This window comes from Penicillium cinerascens (genome assembly GCF_028974065.1).
Source record: "Penicillium cinerascens strain IBT 15544 chromosome Unknown contig_16_segment0_segment0, whole genome shotgun sequence".
NCBI classification, from domain to species: domain Eukaryota; kingdom Fungi; phylum Ascomycota; class Eurotiomycetes; order Eurotiales; family Aspergillaceae; genus Penicillium; species Penicillium cinerascens.
In genome coordinates, this window is record NW_026695286.1 from 431,824 (window position 1) to 453,073 (window position 21,250).

A 21,250-nucleotide genomic window follows, 5' to 3' on the forward strand; every position below is an offset into this window, starting at 1 on the left:
CGCATTGGGCAAAACACAAACGGACCACTTGGAATCTTGAACCTAACAACATTTTGGGGGTAATTCTTAGACGATGGAAATTATTTCCACCCGAGTGATCCAAAGTGGTTCCTAGTCTTCGAAAATAATAGCTCCACATTAAAGAACAGAAATGGGCAACGCTCGAACCGCCATCTCCTGATCTTCACCCCAGAATCGCCCACCGCAGAACCATGCAAGTCGGTAAACGAATCAATTGCGTTAGCCATGGCCGATCAACAGGCATCTCAGCAAGGACACGAGAAGTCTTCACCGGCACCAGATTGAGACGTACATGTGGCACCGAGCGTTAGAGTCCTCAGCCCTGAAACCTTGCTAAGATTGTATCCACCCCGAGTCTAGACCTGCAAGGGGCATATTCCCTCCGCATTCCTGGTACAAGTAGAGAATGTGGTCACATTCGCTTCGGGTATAGGAACGATACCTAGTCTTCAGCATTGGTACACTCTGTACCGTCTTCTCAGGAGGACTTGATACTCGCGTGCGCCTTGCCGGGCAACCCGAGCCACCTGCAGCACCGGGCCGTGTCCTGGCTTGGCTGAAGCCTAATTGCCTATTTGCGGGATTTGGCCGTGGCCCGGATTGGACGGACTACCCGAAGGGATTCCGAGGATTGCCCGCTCTCGGAGAATGATGGTAGACCTACGCCGGGAATAGAGCGGGTTTCTGGGGCTGCGTTTGGCCCCCACAGAATAGAACGAGACTTGCATATGGGAAGATCGTGTATTTCTCCATGTTTGTCCGAAGGGAGGATCGTCTATTATCTATACACTATACTCGCTAAACGCAGGCTACCAGCGCCAGATCAAAAAGAAATACACAGGCAAAACAACCTGCGCGACAGTCCTGATAGAATGGATGAATTCCCGACCGATAAATGTCACTGTTTGTCGGAGGCCCGCTGCCCGAGCCGGCCGGTACATAGCCTTGTCTTTCAGGTTCGGCGAGCCAATGTCGAGATCTGCTCCGCGATAAGTATCGTGGGGAGACTTGGCGCTGGGGTAGCCGGGGGTTGTGAGCCCACCCCGGCTGAAGAGGCCGCCTGGAGGGGTGAGGGTTGAGCTGGACGTACCGGAGGTCTGGTACTGGTGCCTGGGGTAGGCGCGTTGTTCCGTGAGGGGGAGAACGGAGCCGTTTGAGACGCTCTCTGGGGTGGAAAGAATGTGGTAGGTGGAGCTGATGAGCAGGACGACGATGCTTAGGCCGAGAATGACGGCGTAATGGATGAAGATGCCCAATTGGTCGGGAAGAAGGCAGAGGTGGTTTTGGATGGTTGGCTGCGAGCCTTGCTGGGTTGATTCGCCCGTCTGGGGATCGATTGGGTTCCAGAGGCTGGTGAGTACGAAGCCTGGGTGTCGGACGCCCATTGCCCATGATAGACTCTTGACAGTGATCTCGTTCGGTGAGCCGTTGAACTCACGGTGTGAGACTTCGCAGTAATCGTGGTCATCGCCGGAATAAACTTGCACAAGATTCGGGCCTGCTTTGGATACCAGCTCCGTCGAGATGATCGGAGTCAGTACATTCTGGTACTGATAACCTCCAGCAATCCTCAGCGCGTTGGGCTCGTCTTCTTCCAGGTCCGGAGCAGCAGGCGGTGACCGTTCTCGAAGCGGACCACATGGTGTTGCGGGCTTGCGGTAGAGAGGAACATGCGTAAGAAGAATGGTAGGAAACCCGGCGCTCTCGGGCTTTGGGTTTTCCTTTATCACGTCCTCCTCAGCATCCACTATGCGATGCTCGAACTTGACTTTCTCCGGCTTGTGCTGCAGCTGCTGTAGTTCTTCGGCCTCTGCTTTTGCCTTGTAGGAGGACGCCTGGTTGAGAAAATCATCCGCATCTTTCCAAATCGGCCAAGGATCATCCTCTTTGCCGCTGGAGCTGGAGCTACCCGTCGCAGGATCTGGCTGGTCCCTCGCGCTCAACGAGGGTGTATCCACTGACACAAATGTATGATTCCCAATAACGTCAACGCGATTGCTTTCGCCAAAGTAGGCCTGGAATCGCTGGCGGACCGGTTCCTTGACTCCATTGCCAAAGCCCAGGTCATGATTACCCGGTAGACTAGCAATCAGTTTGCGACCCCTGCTGTCTAGCGGCGTATATTCCTGATTCAACCAAGGGTCCAAGAAGATCTTCATAAATCGACCGTATTCCTTCTTCCAAAAATTGTCGTTGATCTTCTTGTAGCGCTCCTCTGGACTCGTTGTCGTCCTCGTAGCCCACTCTCTCCCCCCATCAAAAAGGTCACCCAGGAATAGTACTGAATCGGGCACCAAGTGCTTTTGAATATGTGAAAAGGACCGTCGCATGTATTGATCGGTGTATCGCACCGTCAATGTCGAGAGTGGCCAAGGGCGCCCAGGGTATGTGTGGGGATCGACGAGCTGGGGGTCAGCAACGAAGGCGACACGATGCGGAGTTGCACCTTGAGGCTAAAAGAAATCACCATAAGCATCGCGTCACAGAATAGTCCAAGTCAAGACTTACCCAAGCCTCCCAAGCCTCCCAAGCACAAGCATCTATACTTTTTTGAAAGACCGTCCTCTCACCCCACCACAACGTAAAGAACCAAAGCAAGATAACAGCAGAAGGGATCGAAAAAAGGCGCCTCAACACCACTTTCGCCGAATTCCGCACCTCATCCCTACTCCGCGGCCTGCTCGACCGTAACGTAGTGACACCCTCTTCGATCCATTGTTTGGCTGCGGGTATCGCCCTATTGCAAGCCTGGCTAACGAGCCCTGTAGAAGAAGAAGGAATCGAATTGAAAGAAGGGAGGGAAGAAGCGCCCGTGCTGTGTTGGTAGGCGTAGCTCATTGTTAGCCCGTAAAGCAAGCCTAGGTGTTGGCTCGGCCCCGTATGACACGGGTGGTGGAAAATCAGCGGAAGGAGTGACGCTGCATGCTCTGAGAGTGTAAATATGGAGAAGGTGAATGAGTGGAGGAAGAGTAGAGTCGAAAAGAAGGGTCGTAAAGCATGGCGTGTCGCGAATGCGGAACAAGGGGTTCTGTCATGCCCGCGTCGATCCCCGGAGATCAGGGTCACGTGGGGGCGGAGGAGAGTAAAAATAAACTCAGCTGAAAAGCCCTAGAGTGAGACAGGTATTTTCTAACTAGTCAAGGGTTGGAAAAATGAGTCCAGACTTGGCCATTGATCAGCCCCGACGGGTGACTACGGTTGTCATTATTCCAGGATACAGTCTGAATCTCAACGGACCAGTGGTGGATTAAGGATAGGTAAGAAATACATCCACGATGAGGGGAATATCAAAAAGAAAGGAACCTCGGTACAAAGACCGAATCGAATGCCCATGCTATTAATAGTCTCGGGGAGACTTGTCCACCGGAGAGCCTCTAGTAAAACAAGACCATTGAAATCAGGCGCAGGACAGGTAGGAAGTCACGGGGGAAAGTCAGGTAGCGGGAATCAGGAAGAAACACGGTTTAGGTTGCGCATGAAGTCACAGATTAGGGTCGACGAACCAAAATATCAATCAGGTCGACTTTTTCGGACAACACTGGCCTCCTCGGGCACAGTGGTCGTCGCATTCCAGGAGACAAGCCTGGGGATCACTCCGCAGGCTGGCCGCACGACTGGGCGGATTAGGATCAGCGGAAGATGAAGGTTGAGTCTGATTCGAGGTATCCTCCGCGTCGGTATCCGGGGCAAACTCGGGCTGGATGGTCGAAGAGTGAATACCGTAGGCGTGGAGGCAAAGACGGACCTGTCGCGCAAGGTTCATGTAGCGCTCCGAGCCCTCTCCCTTGATCTCGGTGTCGACTTGAATGTGAATCGAGGCGACAACTTTGGTGTCGCTCAGCTGCCACACGTGGAGGTGGTGAGAACCAAGAATACCTGGGAGACCCTCGATGTCCTCCTTGATGTGGTCGATGCTCATGCCGGGGGGCACGGCTTGGAGCAGGATACGAGACGCGGCCTTGCAAAGGGGAATGGCAGAAGCCAGAATAATGAGTGTGATGACGAGTGAAATGCCGGGATCCACGTAGAATCGCCATTCGTAGTCAGTCAGCCAAATGATCAACGCAGACACAATGACACCGATGTTGCCAAGGGCATCTCCCATAACATGGAGGAAGACTCCGCGCATGTTGAGGTCGTGGCCATGGCCGTGACCACCCTTCTGGCTCTTTGACTTCGGTTGGGCATGGTTGTGACCCTTGTGGATGTCCTCCTGGCGGTTAGGAACCTTGAACGGACCATCATGCTCATCGGTGTAGTTTGACGCGCGGTCACGGTGACGAAGAAGGCCGGATTGCTCGGTTGGGACTTCGTCATCTCGGCTGTCGGAGTCGGAGGACGGGTCGTTGTCAAAGGTCCCACGGCCAGCAGCAATGATGTCCTGTCGCATAGTTGCCGGGTGCGCATATATGTCCTCCACATTGGTGATACCACGTCCGGTCGAGGTGCTGAATCTCCGAGAGCCGCGAGTAGATTCCGGTACAAGGCGTTTGCGTGAGACGGGAGATGCGGGTTCAGTGGCAGAATGGGTAAGACCGTTCTGGGGCAAGCTCGTAGGACGACCAGCCCCGACCAGGTTCTCGGGAACGTTTTCATCCGCAACGACCGAGTCGCTGTGCGGGTGGTCGCTGTAGCCTTGCTCAATATCCTCATGATCGTCGTGTGCATGGCCGTGATCATGGCCATGACTATGGCCACCGTGGGAGTGGTCATGAAACAGGGCCAAGCCCACGATATTGGAAAGAAGGCCGAGGCAGCCGACAATGCAGACCAGCTTCGGATTCTGGACCTCCTGGGGTTCCACCAAACGTTGAACTGCCTCCAAGAAGATCGACATGCAAAGGGCTACTAGGAAAACACCGTTGACGAGAGCACCGAGGGTTTCTGCGCGTTGCCACTATATCCAAACATTTCTTGTCAGCGCGTGTTCCTGCGGGGTCCGAATCCGGCCAACTTACACCGTATGTGTACATCTTCGAATTTGTCTCCTGGTTGGCGACCTTGACAGCCCAAAGTCCGACGCATAGTGAGATGACATCGTTTAGCTGTGTGTATGTTAGATCTGGTGGCGATAAGCATAGAGGGGTGAGGTTCGCGCAAGGCACGTACCATGTGAAAGGAATCGGCGACCAGGGCAAGGGAGTGGACGGCATAGCCTAGGGGAGATAAGGGTCAGCAAAGATCATCGTAGCTCCAAACGGGTTAGATAGTTCATACCAGTGATCAGCTCCAACAGAAAGAAGGCCGTGTCGATCACAAGCAGGATAATGATCCTGTTAGTCTTGGAGAGTCCCATTGTGGCGGGTGTAAGCTCGCGGCGCGCTCCAAGACGCAGAAGTCCGCGGTAAAGGTTAAAGGGATAGTCAGATTCAACACCGGGCAGGTTCCAGGCGAGGTTGTCTGTTTAAGAAGGGAGGTCCTGAAGAAAATTTGCGGCGCAATCGATAGCGTCGGCGGAGAATTGACGCCAGTGGAGCCGAGTGAGGACGTTTATGCCGGGCGGAAGGGTCTCCGATCGGACCCGAGGTGGCGTTACTTTCTTTCCCCTTTGTACTATTTTATACGCCGCATTTTATTTAGGGTTTATCTAGCAATAGCATGTTTGAAAGGACACAAGCTGTCCATCTTCAAAACTTTCCCTTTTTTTGCAGTGTGCAGATGTACGTCGCATGCGGTCTTTGTATGTTGAACATACGAAAACCCCACCCGTGCACCGGAGTAGCGCCTTGATCGGCCAGACCTACTTCTGGAAAATTCCGCTCTAGGCTGCCCTTTTTTTTTTTTTTTTGAATTCCTAGTCCTGTGGAGTTTCCACCTACGCTTTACCTCAAACCATTATCCCGAACCTTGGATCCTATTTCAACATGCGCCTGTCTGTACCACATGCTATCTAAGTGTAAACTTATGTAGCCATTCTCACTGCACACCCGCCTAGCGGAACTAGACAGAGCAAATTGGTGTCTTTAATGTCAGCAATCATCATGGAGGCGCAATATACTTCATTTGAGACAAATCACTCATGTAACATAGCTTCGGCTCAGTGAGGAATCTGGTAATTCAGAATCGCACTACTTAGAGGTCTCTAGCGAGCCCACATGAGGCATGATTAAGGATTCGGTCTTCGCCTACCGAGGTTAGAACCATGTATGCCGTCCAATCTCTTAAACAACGGTGGTCATAAATCGCGCTAGCAGCCACCCTAAGAAAAAACTTTTTCAGTCAGGCTTAATTTAGCCCCCAAGCTACTCTATAGCGGACCCTTGCTCGGCTATGGTTACAAGCTGCGTCGCTATAATTTCTTGGCGGAGATTTTTCTTATTGATCATCTGGACACGACAGACTTTATCGCCCATAGGGTTCGGATATTCCGTCCAGAGAACCCTTGAAATCGGATCGACTCCACCTTGTTGCAGTGGGTCTCTATATTACTTACGAATGCGGTGATTGGAGGGTACCGACAGTCCCCACAAGCTTGGAAGTCTTAGCCAGGGGAATGGGAATTGATTGAGATGAAAATTCTTTTTAGGGGCCTCATACATTGAAGGAAATCAGAGGAAAGGGGTACATATACTCTCATGTACGCCTAGGGAAAGTACCTAAGGATAGATCAGATAGTAATGTTGTAATCAACATCCACTCCCGTCGAGGTCAATATTTTCGCTCCCGGTTTTGCGGGAGGAGGGACGGATGAAGGATATCGCTGGGTACGTGATCTGCCGCCTGAAGCCGCTTAAAGCCGCCTGAAGAAAATAAAGAGCGCGGTGTGTGGCCCACGATGGAGACGTGGGCGCTACATGACCTCGGCCATACCATTGGTTGTTTTATATCTCTCTTTTTCTGGAAAGCATACTTCGTGCCTGAGTGGCTGTGAAATAGGGATTTTGCCGACCAATAACCCTCGAGCTGCGCCCCAAAGGGTCCAAGGGAAATGAATTGAGATCATTGGACCGATGACGGGTTCAGGCTGTGTAGGGGGCGTTGTCGAAGGCTGAGCTTTCCCGCCCCAAGATTTGCAAATTTTTTCCCGAAAGGGAAATTCGTGTCTTATTCTACCTTGAGAGCCATTTTGACAGTGCCCGATTCTGACCAAACCAGTCGTCATAGCACTTTTTATGGTGCAAATTTACGATGAAGCAGAGCAGTAATTCGATCGCATGGCTTGGACCGATTCCACAGTTCGAACCTGCTATGAGAGATGATCGGCCCCCAACCTGTAACCTCCTAGGCGCGCCGTTTTTGCGGATGTAAAGTACCACTGAGATACCTCTCTCTTTTTCCCATTTTCGACACGCTCAAGTTCCATCATCTCAGCCCGTTATCTATCTTTTTTATACAATATGAGCATTCCACCAACATGTGAAACCAGCAAGCTCAAGGTATCCCTGCGTGTCTTTGCTCTGCTATTGTCAGTTGTTGGCATTGCAGTTTATACCAGCACGTACCACCGAAGTGCATAGATATATGATGTTATTGTTCGTCAACCCTTGTGATGCACTTTGCGCCCCATTCGAAACCGAGACATACGATCCGTCCACAGTTCGCCGTCCCAGGATTATACTCCCTGATTGACGCCATTTTAATCCTTGTCAAGCGCGCCCTAGTTTTCACATCACCTTGGACCTGATTTATGCTGCTAGTATGCTATTTTTTAGCATCATCGGCGTTGTTAGATACTCCGCATACAGATAAGAAAGGGTTAATAAGAGGAACAGCCTAATCGCCACTCTAGCAATCATCATCGTCAATGGGTAAGTCAAAGCTTCAAATCTACATTTTTCATTGTACTAATTCCATTGTTAATAGACTCGTTCACTCTGCCCACTTTGTCTTGGGCTGTTGCGATGTACACCTAAGACGACACGCCGGAATTTCTAAGCACTATAATCACAGGAAAGAGGGCATCGAAATCTCCAAGGCTTGATTTGGGTTGCCTATGTGGAAACCACTTCGAACCACCCCAGGACCTTCTGGGTTGCGAAGGGGATAATGATATGTTGATACGAATTTTCTACTAGAACGGAAGACCAGGATTTGATACCTCTGGGTAAATATATAATGCTATTGCTTTAATTCGAATAAGCTTTCTTGACATCCCGTCTCTAAACGGGAATCTTCTGACGAACAGCGAGAATGCGATCGGTCGCCTCCGCAAAAGAATCCGACGACAATGACCCGTCTTGTAGAGCAGAAATGAGGGAATCAACAATAGCCTCGCCCTGGGTAAGATTCTTCGCAGACGCAAGAAGAATATCCATCCCAGCCTGAGCAGCCAACAGGCCTCTTGATGCATCATTCCCAAAGGCTTCCAGCGCTCCAGCTTCGATGGGATCAGTAATTGTGACACCCTTAAATCTAAGTCTTCCTCGTAGCTCTCCTTGAACCCGGGCTTTGCTCAATCTTGACGGATACTTGGAATCTAACGCAGGATAAAGCGCCCATGAACTCATAACCATGTCCAGACCAGCAGCGATAGCCTTGGTATATAGCGCCTGGTCGACGGAGCGGAGTTCCTCAAGACTCAGATTGATAGTGACGGGCTCCACGTCTGTGTCTTCGTTCTTCCCGGCAGCTCCAAGGCCCGGGAAATCCTTTGCAGTTACGATGATACCCGTGCGTTGCTGGGAGTAGATGAATGCTGAATCACAAGTTCCCATTAACCCCGAAGTATTGCCGTATGAGCGCCTGAATTGATCATCGAACTCACCCGTTTCTCGATATATATCAAGAAAAGGTGCGAGGTTCGCATTTAGATATTCAGCCTTGAGAGCGCTGGCTGCATCCTTTCCGCTCTGAGCGGCCGTGGCCTTGGGATTCTTCGATTGGCCGATTTGTTTGGCACTCATTGTAGGTCCTCCCGGTAGACGGCGGACTTCACCTCCTTCCTGGTCAGTCATGATTACGAGAGGAGCCCCCAGACTAATTGGGCTCCGTCTATAGGCTTCTTGGAAACCCTGAACGATCGTACTGAGGTTGTCCGCGACGTTCCCCCTGAACAAGATTATACCGCCGACTTTCCCTTGCTTGATTAGGTCGAAGAGGTGGTCTGGCGGCTGGACGCCGGGATATGAATTGAACCGACAGATCGTTGGTAATTGCGCCGTAGACGGCTGGGGCGAGTCTTAAAAGACCAGGTAGAAGCTGAGATGTCGTGGGCCACCGCATTTTTGAAGGCGTGTGAAGTTATGGACAGCTCCGTCATTCATTCACCTTTAAAGTCATACTCGCATTTTGTCAACGTTTTAGGAAGGCGTGTTGAAAACTACCCCGGCATTTCCTGTTACCTTGATCGACATTCACCGACCCTTTCTGGCAGACACGCCGCAGTGAAGATACGACGTATTTGTTCCACTAACCTATTAAACTTTTTCGTTTCAGGTAGAGTACAATTGTACCAAGCTCATTCGCCTGAAGGCAATCACAGATATGGACCGCCTTGTTATCTTTGAACATGAAGTGATTAGCTTGCTTGATAAGGGAATTGGACCAATACAGCCGAACTTTCTGTGAATGTCGCATTTCGAAAATAGAGAATTGATTTTGGATCAATACTTCTAAACTTGTCAGGAACAATTGCTCCTCGAGTGCATGGACCTGGTAGACGTAGGATAGTTGTAAATGTGTTTAGGGCAGAGATTGGAGAATACACGGGCCCTGCCCATGGCGGTTGTGGTGGTGGCTGCCAGTTAAGCAACGCTATCGGTGGACCTGATAGATCTCCGAGTCGTGGATGGTCGATTTTCGCCTTTTGCAACACTTAGCCCGTATCAAACCAAATATAATTCCTGGACTAAAATCGCCACTCACCATTGTAAAGCCATGTTCACCACTGATGTCCATTCCTCCAACACACGTTCATCCCCCAGGTGGGGCCTAGCCGTCTGAGGAAGCGAGGATCGACACGGCAGTACGAGGGATCTTCAGGTCTCTATCCAGGTATTTAGAGGGATCAATGCGGATTCGAAATGACACCATCATACGGGGAACCTTACAAAATATAAATGTGAACTTAAATCGAAGCGAAATCTCTAAATACGGGTTGTACTAACACCATCCGAAAACTTGGGCACAGATAAACGATGTAAATCGAGAACGGCGATTCGGTCAGCATCCTTCTCTGCCGAATGCACAACCGAAGGAAAGAAATGATAGCCAAAGATTTGGAAGAGAGAAAGGCTACGCTATGTAAATATCAAAAAAGAAGCGGCGGAGAGCGATCAGAGGACATAGAATGAGACTAGTAAATTATAAGCAACTCAACACCTTCTATTGGCAATGCAAAGGATATTTATCCAGGATTGAGAGCCCATGGATCTAGTACAGGAAGTTTCTCGTCACTGACTTGCGAAAAAGAGGGTTACCCCCGTCTTCTTTGGTGCCAAAAAAGGTGCAATTGAATGTTCCAAACCCCGACAGCATGGGAAGATTCATGGCGTTGGAGTACGCGCTAGCTATAGCAGATCCCTTCCAGTCTAGGAAAGCTGTCGTATTAAACAACTGGTCCTAATTATCGGAGATACTTTGCTGCTGTCGATGAGGAGGCAGCTCTTGAACCTTGGCACTACAACCGGTCGTAATTACGATAAGCAAATCCAAGTGGAAAGGAGCTATATGACTGGCCACCTACATAAAAGCCTTCATTATTTTAGAGATCTCGGAGAATATTGCTTTCTCTACTCTAATGTACTCTACAGGGACCGCCTGAAAGTAATCCCCGTGGTTCTGGTTGCAGACCCTGGCCACCATCTCTACCGCCCCACTCCGCCCCACTCCGCGCAACTTCCCGATTCGGTAGTTCATATTCGAAATTCTTGGCATTTTGTCCTTGGCCACTATATTATATAAAAGTGGCGGCCGCGTGTGGGTATTCGCGCAATTTTCCGAGCTCAAGCTACACAACAATGTCTCGGGAGATTATGAAGCAGCGCGACTTTTACAGGCCGCATTGGGAAGCCAAGGGTAGAGTGGTTGTGACCGCTTAGGAATTTCATTGCTAGTGTGAAAGGACGTTGGAGTATAAAACACTCCCTAGGCGTGAAAATCAAGCTCATAACCAGCCTCGTCATCTTTGATACCCAATGTCAAGAGGCTTCCACGCCTAAGTTGTCCAAAATGGCGATCCCCACAGAGCCTGCGGACAATCACACAATTGGGCCTGATCTGGAGAAGCTGGGTAGAGAGCGTCCATCTCACTTCTCCGGTCGATGGTCAGAGCTGGCTTTCTGCTTCTCTATTGTGATGTCCCAGATATTAGCAGTGCGTAGCCTCTTCACCCCGCAATGTTGCCACCCGACTAACATCCTCCCAAGGAATTCTACATCACAGGATCCAACCTTCTACTTCCAACTCTGGTGACAGAGCTGGGTATTCCAGAAGCCTCCACAATATGGCCGACCACCGCGCTCTCACTTGTTATTTGCGCAACGCTCCTCATCTTCGGTCGCTTGACAGACATGTATGGAGGATACCTTGTATACAACGCCGGCGCCATCTGGCTTACCATCTCCTCTATTCTCGCCGGCGTCTCGACAACGTGGTTGATGCTGATCATTTGCCGTGCACTGCAAGGCCTGGCCCTCGGAGCACTCCTCCCATCCGGAATGATGATCCTCGGTAGCACGTATCGCCCAGGCCCTCGGAAGAACCTTGTCTTCAGTATCTACGGCGCATGTGCCGCTCTGGGCTTCTTCGCCGGCTTCTTTGTCTCGGGAATCTGCGGTCAGTTCCTAACATGGAGGTGGTACTTCTACATTGGCGCAATCCTATCCGCCATTATGGCTGCGTCATCGATTTTCTCGGTTCCTCGTGACTACTACGAGAAGAAGGAGCTCGGTATTTGTATGGACTGGCCTGGACTCATCCTCTCCATCACGGGTACTACACTTTTCGTTTTCGCCATTGCGGATAGTTCATATGCACCACAGGGGTGGAAGACGCCATACATTATCGTCTTCTTTGTCTTGGGCGTCATCTTGCTAGGATCAATGGCTTATGTTGAAGGGTGGGTTGTTCGCAATCCTCTTCTTCCTAGTGACATTTTCCAAGTGAAGCACATGACAGCTCTTGTCATCGCTTTACTGTTCCTCTATGGAAGCCTGGGGATTTTCCTCCTCTACGGTGTTCTCTAGTGAGTAAAAATATACCTCTGTTTCTTCGACTATATTTGCTAACTGGGTCTTAGTATGTCTGATTTTATGGGCGGTTCACCTCTCCAAATCGTCGCCTGGACTGCCCCAATGGGCGTTGGGGGTTTGATTCTCTCCGCAACCGGTGGATTCATTCTCCACAAGGTATCCGGAACCTTGTTGATGCTCATCTCCTGCCTCGGATATGTGGGATCTGGACTGCTTTTCGCCGTCATTCCGATTGGCGGAAACTATTGGGCGTACATTTTCCCAGCTATGATCTGCGGTACTGTCGCCATTGACATCAGCTTCAACCTCGCCAATATATTCATCACGACTAGCTTACCCAGGTCGAGGCAAGGACTTGCCGGAGCCCTCATTTATTGTACTATGCATCTGGGTATTGCTGTCATGCTCGGCTTTGCGGACATCGTTCAGACTCAGACAAAGCACCTCCGCGTTCGGAAAAGCTACAAGGTTGTTTTCTGGTTCCAAACTGGGTTGGCCATTGCTGGGCTGCTTATAGTTCTATTATTTGTGAGAATTCGTCATGCGAAGAGTGAGTTTACAGCAGACGAACTCCGGGCTATGGAGCCACGGGAAAGCATAAACAGGGAAAGCATAAACAGGGAGAGTGAGGGGGTGTAATATTCATGTTATGACGATCAAAGACATAAAATGCATAGCAATATTTTTCCAAAGCTGGTAATAAGCCAATCGCGTACGCTTTTTGATTAAAAGACAAAACATACCGCATGTTGCATCTGGCATCTCGAGTTAGCGTCAGACGCAGCGCGTCACGAACCAGCGCAGCAATATCCTCGTATGAAGTACTTGGGTGGTCGTGCATGTGCCGTGACAGGCTATAAGGACCTTTTTCACGTGTTGAACCTGGTTCCTGAACGCCACATGTCTATCTACGAAGCTATTATGAAAGCTGCCGTGATGTATAATACCATGGACTTTTATACAAAGGAATTTTTATCTCCCGGTCCAGGATATCTCAACAGTGATATAACCACACGGTCTTATCTTGATAGTAGATTTGTGTTGGCGCTAGTAATGATCTAGATTATAAATCGCTTTTTCAAGATGCCGGTCGCTGGAGTCGCAGCAGCAGTGACTGTTCCCTTTGTCAACCACAAAGGGAGGTGATATCCTCAGGTACATAAGGCTTCAAAATATCAATAAGGCTTGAGAGAGGGAGCCAATCCAGAATACCATGAATGGTCTGTACGGGCTGTCCACTGTATAGAACGCGAGCGTAGAGTTGATCACTCTTGGCATCAGTTTCCCTTTAGAACAATTAGCGAGAAGCTTTCTATGAATAGGAATAATTATGAGGACTTGCCAGATTTCAAAAGCAATGTTGGAGGCCATTGCCGGCCACCGGAGAGCATTGATCCCCAGTGCTCCTAAGATGGGACCAATATCACCATCATGAATGAAAAAGTGGCTGTAATCGATGCTGGATTCACCGTTCTGTACAGCCTGCAGACGGGTAACAATCTCGCCGATGAAAAGGCCCTCGACCACTTGAATGTACTTGGTAACGTAGGGGTTGGTGCGCCAGTAGTAATTCCATTCCCAGTCACCGGCTCGGAAGACCTCGTCTGCCATGGCCATGGTCACACATTCAGAAGAGTTAGAGACACTGCACGGCAACATGTATCCATTACATAGTCGGGCTTGGAAGTTGTCGGAGAAGTGGTCAAAAGTAGTTTGCCACGAAGAAGATGTAGCGCCCAGCATAGAGCCAAGCTGCGAACGAAGATTCTCGGTGACAGTCAGATGCTCATTCCACTCATCGGTTAATTCGAGCTGATTGAGAGTAGAGCTAATGGCGGAGCAAGAGTATCCCTCGTTGACAGTGTCCACCGAAGAGACCATTTGGTGCAGAGGCAAGGCACCCTTGTACGCGGGCCAGACACCACGGAGAACTGCACCGGCGGAGTCTTGGGTCAGAGCAGAACTGCTGGAGCGGAACCAGACACGGTTGTTTGGCTCCTTAGGAATGATACCGAGCTTCTCCCCGTAGACGCCCCACAGATCCTTGCCATGCTGGAAGCCATCCTGGACACCGCCGATGGTGATTTGCGGGTACTGGCAGGTGCCGTTTACGCCCGGGGTGAAGGGGTTTGACGGATCCTGATAGGTTTGAGCGTACATCGGCATTGGTTGCATGATATTGTTATCACTAGGGCCAGCATAGAGATACGGGCGCACATTGTCGCACTGGTAAGCTTGGTTCTGTCGAAGACGTCAGCGCAGTTCGATTGTTCCGGGAGTTTGTGGTTTACCTCGCCACCAGGCAGGATGTTGTACGGACTGCGTCTCTGGTGACGCTGAAGATACTCGAGGTAAATAAGCTTTCCCTTTACAGAGCCCTTGGCAATGGGCTCCGGGAGCTCATACTCTTGAGTGCGAGGGTGGGGCATTGAGCAGTAGTCATAGGTGCCGTACGGAATTCCGCCGGTCGGACCATTAGTCGGCGCCTTGTAAATGCCACCATAGGTTCCAATTGAACTGTTGGAAATGTAGGAGGTCTGATTGAGATTGGGCGGGTAGAAAGTGTCCAAGGGGCTCAGGCCAAGGGCGGGCCCCGTAGCCCCAAGAGCGAGTGCAGCGACGGTGACACGCATCACGAACTGAGGATTGGGAAGATTTCTCAAGCTTGAATGAAACTCAAGTGTCATTGTACCGGTAGCACTTGAGGTCCAATATAACGGCCGTGTCGAGGAGAGAGCGAGGACGTTCGATGGATCGACTTTGCCGACGCCTCCACTCGCGCGCAGCCAGTCGGCACTTCAGCTTCACTCCACGTGGGGACAGGCACTGTCACAGTCACAGACGCGATGTTGCAGCTAAACGGGACCGGCACGTTTGACACTGTATTTGCCGAAGAACGTGGCACCGCGTTGCCGCATCTCCGAATGGGACGGGAGATGTGAGATGTGTCGGGGTGTAAACAACGTTGCCTTGCAACGTCGACACAACGACTTTTTAAATGCCTTACTAGATACCTTTTAAACTCACTTTCCACCCCAACACTGACCTTTGAGCGTCACAAGGGCTTTTTGATTGTTCTTCTCGCCACCAGCTCAGTTGCTTCCCACCCCGCTTTTAATTATGTGGGGTCCATCCCTTGTCCTGGCGATGATGGCTGCATGGCCCTTGCCAGTCCAATCCTCGTCACTGGCCTCGTTTGCTTTAGAGAAGGTGCTCGATGATGCGACGCCTATCTTTGGCTCATATGTGAACGAGACAGGAAGCAATGCAGAGTGGATGAAGAACTACGCTGATTGCACTCCCCTTGTCCACATGAACATCCCCGGCACCCACGATAGCACGTCATGGAACTACACGCAAGCAACTCAAGATGCTCTTCGTGGCATCACAGACCTCAGCCAGGTTACTGTGCCAGTGCCTCAAACTTTTCGGTGTCAAGCTCTACCCCTGATTGATGCGCTCAATATGGGAATCCGGGCATTTGACTTGCGCTACGCGTTCGATCCCACCAACAGCACCCTCGTCTTCTACCACTCCCAAGCTCTGTTTTCAGAGACTGCTACTCTAGATGACGTCCTCTTTGGTTTCTACCAGTGGCTTGATGACCATCCATCGGAGACTTTGTTCCTGTCTCTCCAGTATGAGGGATCAACCGGAAAATACGCGTCAAACAACGCGGCGGTGCAGCTCAAGCTATACGAAGCACTGACCTCCCGAGTATCCCGACAATACTTTGTTCAAAGAAAGAGCGAATTCGGGACCCTGGGCCAAGCGCGTGGGAAAATCACCCTGTTACGCCGTTTTGACCTGGATCAATTGTCGGACTTTTACACCAACTCGTTGCCTGGGCTTCACTTCTCGCCGAGCCTATGGACTGACAACAGTCCCAACATCATTCTCACGTACAATGAGAAGAACAATCTCACGGCATACATCGAAGACTATTACCAACCAATAACACCCGAGGGATCTAGTGCCACCGAAAACATCCAGTGGAAATACAACGCTACAACAAGTCACATTCTCAAGGCGACCGCTGAGCACCCCGACAGTCTTTATTGGACCTGGGCGTCGAGTGAGAATACTGACAATGTTCCGCCGGAATGGCCACAAATCATGGCTCTCGGAAATGGTTCTTCAACTCCCGAGGGCGGAGTCAACCAGCGTCTGGTTCCATTTCTGAAGAAGCAGATTGGAAAGCGGGTTGGCATTGTTATGTTTGACTACTTCGAAGGGCCATCGGACCTGATCGATACATTCTTGAGCCTTTAGATAGCGCAGCATTAGAGAGACGAACTGCACGTTTTCGCCGGTGCCGAAGTAGTCGGGGAAGTGGCCATGGTATGCCCGTGCGTACTAAGTCCGACGCCCGTATACCTGACTACCAGGAACACCAGGCTGCTTACCCAAACCTTGAAAGTAACTGAGCTTTCCGAAATGTGCTCTTCCATATCTGTAGGGCTTACCCGCGCCCGCCCGTAGTGAACTCCCGAAGATGCCCGGCGCCTACATTAGCACGCATCGGAGGTCGGCGGCATCATACTCGGCTGCAACCACCAATGCGCTGACGACTGATCCCGCAGAAACTGCTGGTACGCCTCTTTATCATTCGTTTCTTTGGCCGTATAATGGCCACCACCGCTGATTTGTTTCGTGTGGTTGGAAGAAGGCGGGAATCGTCGCACGGTTGGCTAGTGGGACTCGTAAACCTTGGAACCAAATGGCCAGGCTTTGGCCATTTTAGACGTTCGAACAAATAAAAGAGGAGAAATTGAAACACGAAAAGTCACTCTGTCGAAACTGGTCACGCTCATCATGGTCAGCAAACCAAGTTGGGGGATATAAAACTAGGCTCTATTTAACTAAGCCCAATGAGACTCCCGGACCACGATGGCGGCCAAGGGGGAGTTTCGCGAATGCATTAAGTCAGCCCTCTCAAAAATCCAAAGATCAAAATATTCCAATACATCTTTCTGGGAGTTTGGGGGTTTACGTGGGAATTTGGTATTGCCACTGCCCACTCCTTGGCGATGTAAATTCCGAGGTATCGTAAACATTTGCCTGCAGAAAGCTGAAGTACCTCGGCATCGCCTATTCACGGGAACGGCAGAGAAAGAATAAGAAGGATCGCTCACAAATAAGGACCGAACCACCGAAGGGTCCAGTAAGCTTGATCGGGATCCACCGTGGAAGAGCCGGGAAGCCGATGCCCCAGTGACATCATCGATTGCAGCTCAGCTATTATTTTCACCTCTTGCCGAGGATCTTTTTACCTTAAAACAACATAAACATCTCTAGGCCATTCTGTTACCTTGCTGTGTGCCTGGCTATCCGACGACTTGACTCTATGATCTCGGCCTCTCCCTATCTCGACTTCCCCCGCTACCCACCCCCTGCCGATCTCCCGTGAATCTTCGCGAATACCGCGAACCATGTCAGTAGCGGCCAGCAACGGTGCAGAGTCGCCAACCATGCAGAATGGAGGCCCCCAATCAGGGGACTGGCCCGATAATGCTAGCCTGCCATCTTCTCATGACACCGATCGAGTGGAATTTAATGGCGATGGATTGAACACCGGTGTTCGAGTCCTAAGTGCGAATCCCACGGACAGACTCGTGCCGTATTGAATGCTGACAATTCACCCAACATCACAGGCGACGGTCGACTGGACATCAAAATAAACGAACACAAGCCCAGTTTAGCAGGTCTTCTGAACAAAATACAGGGTACACCGATGCCATCAGATGTTGAACGAGTCAACTCAAAGGCGAGCGTACCAAAGGGTGACGGAACGCACTTTCCGTTAAACCTCAACATCGTCATCCAAGTCATCGGCTCACGGGGTGATATCCAGCCATTTGTCGCACTAGGAAAGGAGCTGAAGAAGCACGGCCACCGGGTTCGACTCGCCACTCACCTGGCCTTCCGCGATTTCGTTCTCGATGGCGGACTGGAATTCTTCAACATCGGCGGAGACCCTGCCGAACTGATGGCCTTTATGGTCAAAAATCCCGGTCTTCTCCCAAACGTCAGCACAATCCGGAGCGGAGCCATCCAAAAACGTCGAAGAGAGATGAAACAGATCATCGAGGGGTGCTGGAAATCATGCTTTGAAATGGGGGACGGTACACACATGCACCAGATCAAGGAAGATCCTTTCGATGATAGTGTCGATTATCGGAGGCGTCCATTTGTTGCGGATGCAATTATCGCCAACCCTCCCAGTTTGGCGCATATCCATTGTGCGCAGCGGCTGGGAATTCCTTTGCATATCATGTTTACGTGAGTTTATCGCTTTTGACCGTCATTTCCCCATCGTCTAACTGTGTTCAGGATGCCGTGGTCACCCACTCAGTCGTTTTCGCATCCGTTAGCCATTATCCACCAGCAAGACTGCAAGCCGTCGGTAGCAAACTTTGTTTCCTATGCTATTGTCGACATGATGGTGTGGGAAGGTCTTGGGGATCTCGTGAACAAGTTTCGCAAAAACATACTAGCTCTCGATCCATTGGACAGCATCACCGCGCCAAGTTTAATACACAGGTTGGAGATTCCGTGTTCTTATCTTTGGTGAGGTTTCGACATTCTCCTACTTTGAAGGCTTAGCTAACGAGCCATCCGTTTTCTATAGGTCCCCTGCCGTTCTTCCAAAACCAGGAGACTGGGGCGATAATATCGATATCTGCGGATTCAGCTTCCTCCCCGCCAAGTCAGATTACGAACCACCGAAAGAAATAAAGGAATTTTTGGAAAAAGGACCCACACCTATATATGTTGGATTCGGCTCAATCGTTGTCGACGACCCAATCAAGTTGACCAAAGTGGTGTTCGAAGCAATCAAAAAGTCCGGCCAACGCGCAATCGTTTCAAGAGGCTGGGGTAACCTGGGAGTAGAAGATGTTGGCGTCCCAGATAACATCTTGGTCATTGGAAGCTGTCCTCACGACTGGCTTTTCTCCCGAGTATCATGTGTGATCCACCATGGCGGTGCCGGCACAACAGCAGCAGGTCTAGCGCTTGGATGTCCAACAATCATCGTTCCATTCTTCGGTGACCAGGAATTCTGGGGACGGATTGTTGCAAGAGCAGGGGCTGGCCCACTTCCGATTCCGCACAAGCAGTTGACGGTGGACAAACTGAGTGCTGGAATTGAAATGGCTCTGAAGGATTCAACGAAGGAAAAGGCACAGGAGATTGCGCAGAAGATGGAGGGTGAGTCGGGGACAAAGAAAGGGGCTTGTAGCTTCCATCGCCAACTTGATCTGACTCCTCTGCGGTGCGCTATTTGTCCTGATCGCCCTGCTGTATGGCATCTCAAACATACTCAAGTCGGACTGAGTGCGTTTGCAGCATCGACATTGGTCGAAATGGGAAGATTGAAGGCCGAGAACCTCGTCCTGTAAGTGGCTCTCATGTTTGGGACAAAAAGCAGTGTACTGACCTGATAGGAACCGCCCGATGGAATACGATACCTACCGCGACCCTGCCGGACCACTCAGTGCCAGCGCGCAGGTTCTTTTCGGTGCAATTTCAAACTTTGTAATAGGGCTAGCAGACGTCCCGACTGAGATGGTCTCTGACCTCATCTCAGCTGGAAAGCAGCTGGGTCATAATCATCCTCATCACCACCCTGACCCTCGCAAGAAGTGGCGCATGCGCGAGCCGCACAACAACGACGAACTCGTCAGTGAAGAAGGCTCAGAGGAGCAGATGAATCAGCAGAAAAATGGAAATCCAGAAGAAACCATGAATAACTCTACTCATGAGTCCATGGATAATTCTGTCGGTCAAAGCGGGAGTGGAACACGCGGCGACAGCCAGAGCGAAGATGATATTGATGGTGAAGACAGCGTGTCTGCCTCTAGTGACTTAATTCCCGACTCTGGTTTGGATCGGGTACGAAGTCTGCAACTTGAGAAGTCACAAACTATGAGCAGTGAGATCGCATCCTCCAAGCCTCATGGTTTCATCGGCGAGGTTGGCATCCATGGAGGAAGGATGTCAAAGCAATTCATCAATTTTATAATTTGGCTTCCGACAGATCTCACCCTCAGTATGTCCAAGGGTTTCCATAATGCGCCCAAAATTTACCACGACAATACAGTGAAGCCAACTCCAAAAGTCCATGGTGTTCGGAGCGGATTTAGAGCCGCTGGTCATGTACGGTCCACTCCCAAGTTTATTCTTCTGTATCTAACTGACTCGACTGCAGGAATTACGCGATGGATTTTATTACGGCGTCACTGGTCTGGTCACTCAACCTCATCTTGGATACAAAGAGTCGGGTACAAAGGGGATGATGAAGGGGGTGGGCAAAGGTCTTGCTGGTGCCTTTTTCAAGCCTCCAGCTGGTATGCTATCTCATTCCATCGCTTCCACGGTGCATCTAGCTAATTTGTAACAGGCATATGGGGACTCGCTGGATACCCTCTGAGTGGAGTTCGCCGTTATCTGTTGGAGTCATTGGGCAAGACACAGGAAGGTCAAATTGTGGCGTCACGCATCACCCAAGGACACGAAGAAATGCGAGCATCATCGGCCGAAGATAGAGCGGAGGTGGCCAGGAGGTGGATCTTGCTAGAGGAAAAGCTTTGCAAGGAGAGTCGGCGATGTCGCCGTCGCTCGCGCTCACATGGACGCTCACGGGAAGGCCCACAGACCTGTTCTATGGCATCGCCGTCTAGAATAGTAGTTACATAGTTATCTTCTAATGTATATACTACAAGAACCATCCAATCCATGGATCCAGTATACCATGTTTCCCATTCGGCCCAAATCCATGATTCGGAACGCAGAAGCGGACGACATCCATTGGACAGCAGTCTGCGGTTGATTGGGTAAACGGGAGGAGAAAAAGCCTATCACCTTCCTATTTCGATCTCAACGTTCAGCCATACTGCCTTTTATCGGACGACCCTTTCCATTTCTCCGGTTACTCTGAGATGGAATGTGAGACCCGACAAAGGGATCGGAGATGTGCCGATGTCCACTCCGGGGGAATCCCCGGCCACCCCAGAAATACCCCGGACTTGAACTTCCCTGGCGGGGACGCTCCGGGTATAAATCCACTCTTTCCCTGAATGTTTGTTTTGAACTGA

General features: G+C 50.6%; 8 protein-coding genes across 8 annotated transcripts; 4 read left to right on the forward strand and 4 right to left on the reverse strand.

The window, feature by feature from the left end:
* Positions 1-830: 830 nt before the first annotated feature.
* N7498_000156 (putative manganese ion homeostasis (Fr)) lies at positions 831-2,859 on the reverse strand (the record flags this gene model as incomplete). The annotated part of the gene is made up of 2 exons (XM_058447219.1): positions 831-2,474; positions 2,530-2,859. 2 exons carry the CDS (start codon positions 2,857-2,859, stop codon positions 831-833), a joined length of 1,974 nt encoding a protein of 657 aa, XP_058312630.1.
* A 676-nt stretch (positions 2,860-3,535) lies between these two features.
* Positions 3,536-5,317, reverse strand: N7498_000157 (cation diffusion facilitator family transporter; the record flags this gene model as incomplete). Its single annotated transcript, XM_058447220.1, has 4 exons — positions 3,536-4,918; positions 4,980-5,066; positions 5,131-5,177; positions 5,239-5,317. 4 exons carry the CDS (start codon positions 5,315-5,317, stop codon positions 3,536-3,538), a joined length of 1,596 nt encoding a protein of 531 aa, XP_058312631.1.
* A 2,331-nt stretch (positions 5,318-7,648) lies between these two features.
* On the forward strand, positions 7,649-7,942 carry N7498_000158 (uncharacterized protein; the record flags this gene model as incomplete). The annotated part of the gene is given in 3 exon segments (XM_058447221.1): positions 7,649-7,716; positions 7,734-7,769; positions 7,825-7,942. 3 exon segments carry the CDS (start codon positions 7,649-7,651, stop codon positions 7,940-7,942), a joined length of 222 nt encoding a protein of 73 aa, XP_058312632.1.
* A 178-nt stretch (positions 7,943-8,120) lies between these two features.
* N7498_000159 (putative glycosyl hydrolase) lies at positions 8,121-8,915 on the reverse strand (the record flags this gene model as incomplete). The annotated part of the gene is made up of 1 exon (XM_058447222.1): positions 8,121-8,915. One exon carries the CDS (start codon positions 8,913-8,915, stop codon positions 8,121-8,123), a length of 795 nt encoding a protein of 264 aa, XP_058312633.1.
* Positions 8,916-11,130: 2,215 nt separating this feature from the next.
* Positions 11,131-12,791, forward strand: N7498_000160 (putative MFS multidrug transporter; the record flags this gene model as incomplete). Its single annotated transcript, XM_058447223.1, has 3 exons — positions 11,131-11,274; positions 11,328-12,145; positions 12,200-12,791. 3 exons carry the CDS (start codon positions 11,131-11,133, stop codon positions 12,789-12,791), a joined length of 1,554 nt encoding a protein of 517 aa, XP_058312634.1.
* A 487-nt stretch (positions 12,792-13,278) lies between these two features.
* On the reverse strand, positions 13,279-14,839 carry N7498_000161 (uncharacterized protein; the record flags this gene model as incomplete). Its single annotated transcript, XM_058447224.1, has 3 exons — positions 13,279-13,438; positions 13,534-14,393; positions 14,444-14,839. The coding sequence occupies 3 exons, from the start codon at positions 14,837-14,839 to the stop codon at positions 13,279-13,281; spliced, it is 1,416 nt and encodes a 471-aa protein (XP_058312635.1).
* Positions 14,840-15,272: 433 nt separating this feature from the next.
* On the forward strand, positions 15,273-16,424 carry N7498_000162 (phosphatidylinositol-specific phospholipase C; the record flags this gene model as incomplete). The annotated part of the gene is made up of 1 exon (XM_058447225.1): positions 15,273-16,424. The coding sequence occupies one exon, from the start codon at positions 15,273-15,275 to the stop codon at positions 16,422-16,424; it is 1,152 nt and encodes a 383-aa protein (XP_058312636.1).
* A 1,160-nt stretch (positions 16,425-17,584) lies between these two features.
* On the forward strand, positions 17,585-20,852 carry N7498_000163 (putative UDP-glucose,sterol transferase; the record flags this gene model as incomplete). The annotated part of the gene is made up of 7 exons (XM_058447226.1): positions 17,585-17,744; positions 17,807-18,434; positions 18,486-18,722; positions 18,784-19,551; positions 19,601-20,312; positions 20,365-20,503; positions 20,557-20,852. 7 exons carry the CDS (start codon positions 17,585-17,587, stop codon positions 20,850-20,852), a joined length of 2,940 nt encoding a protein of 979 aa, XP_058312637.1.
* Between the last annotated feature and the right edge of the window lie 398 nt (positions 20,853-21,250).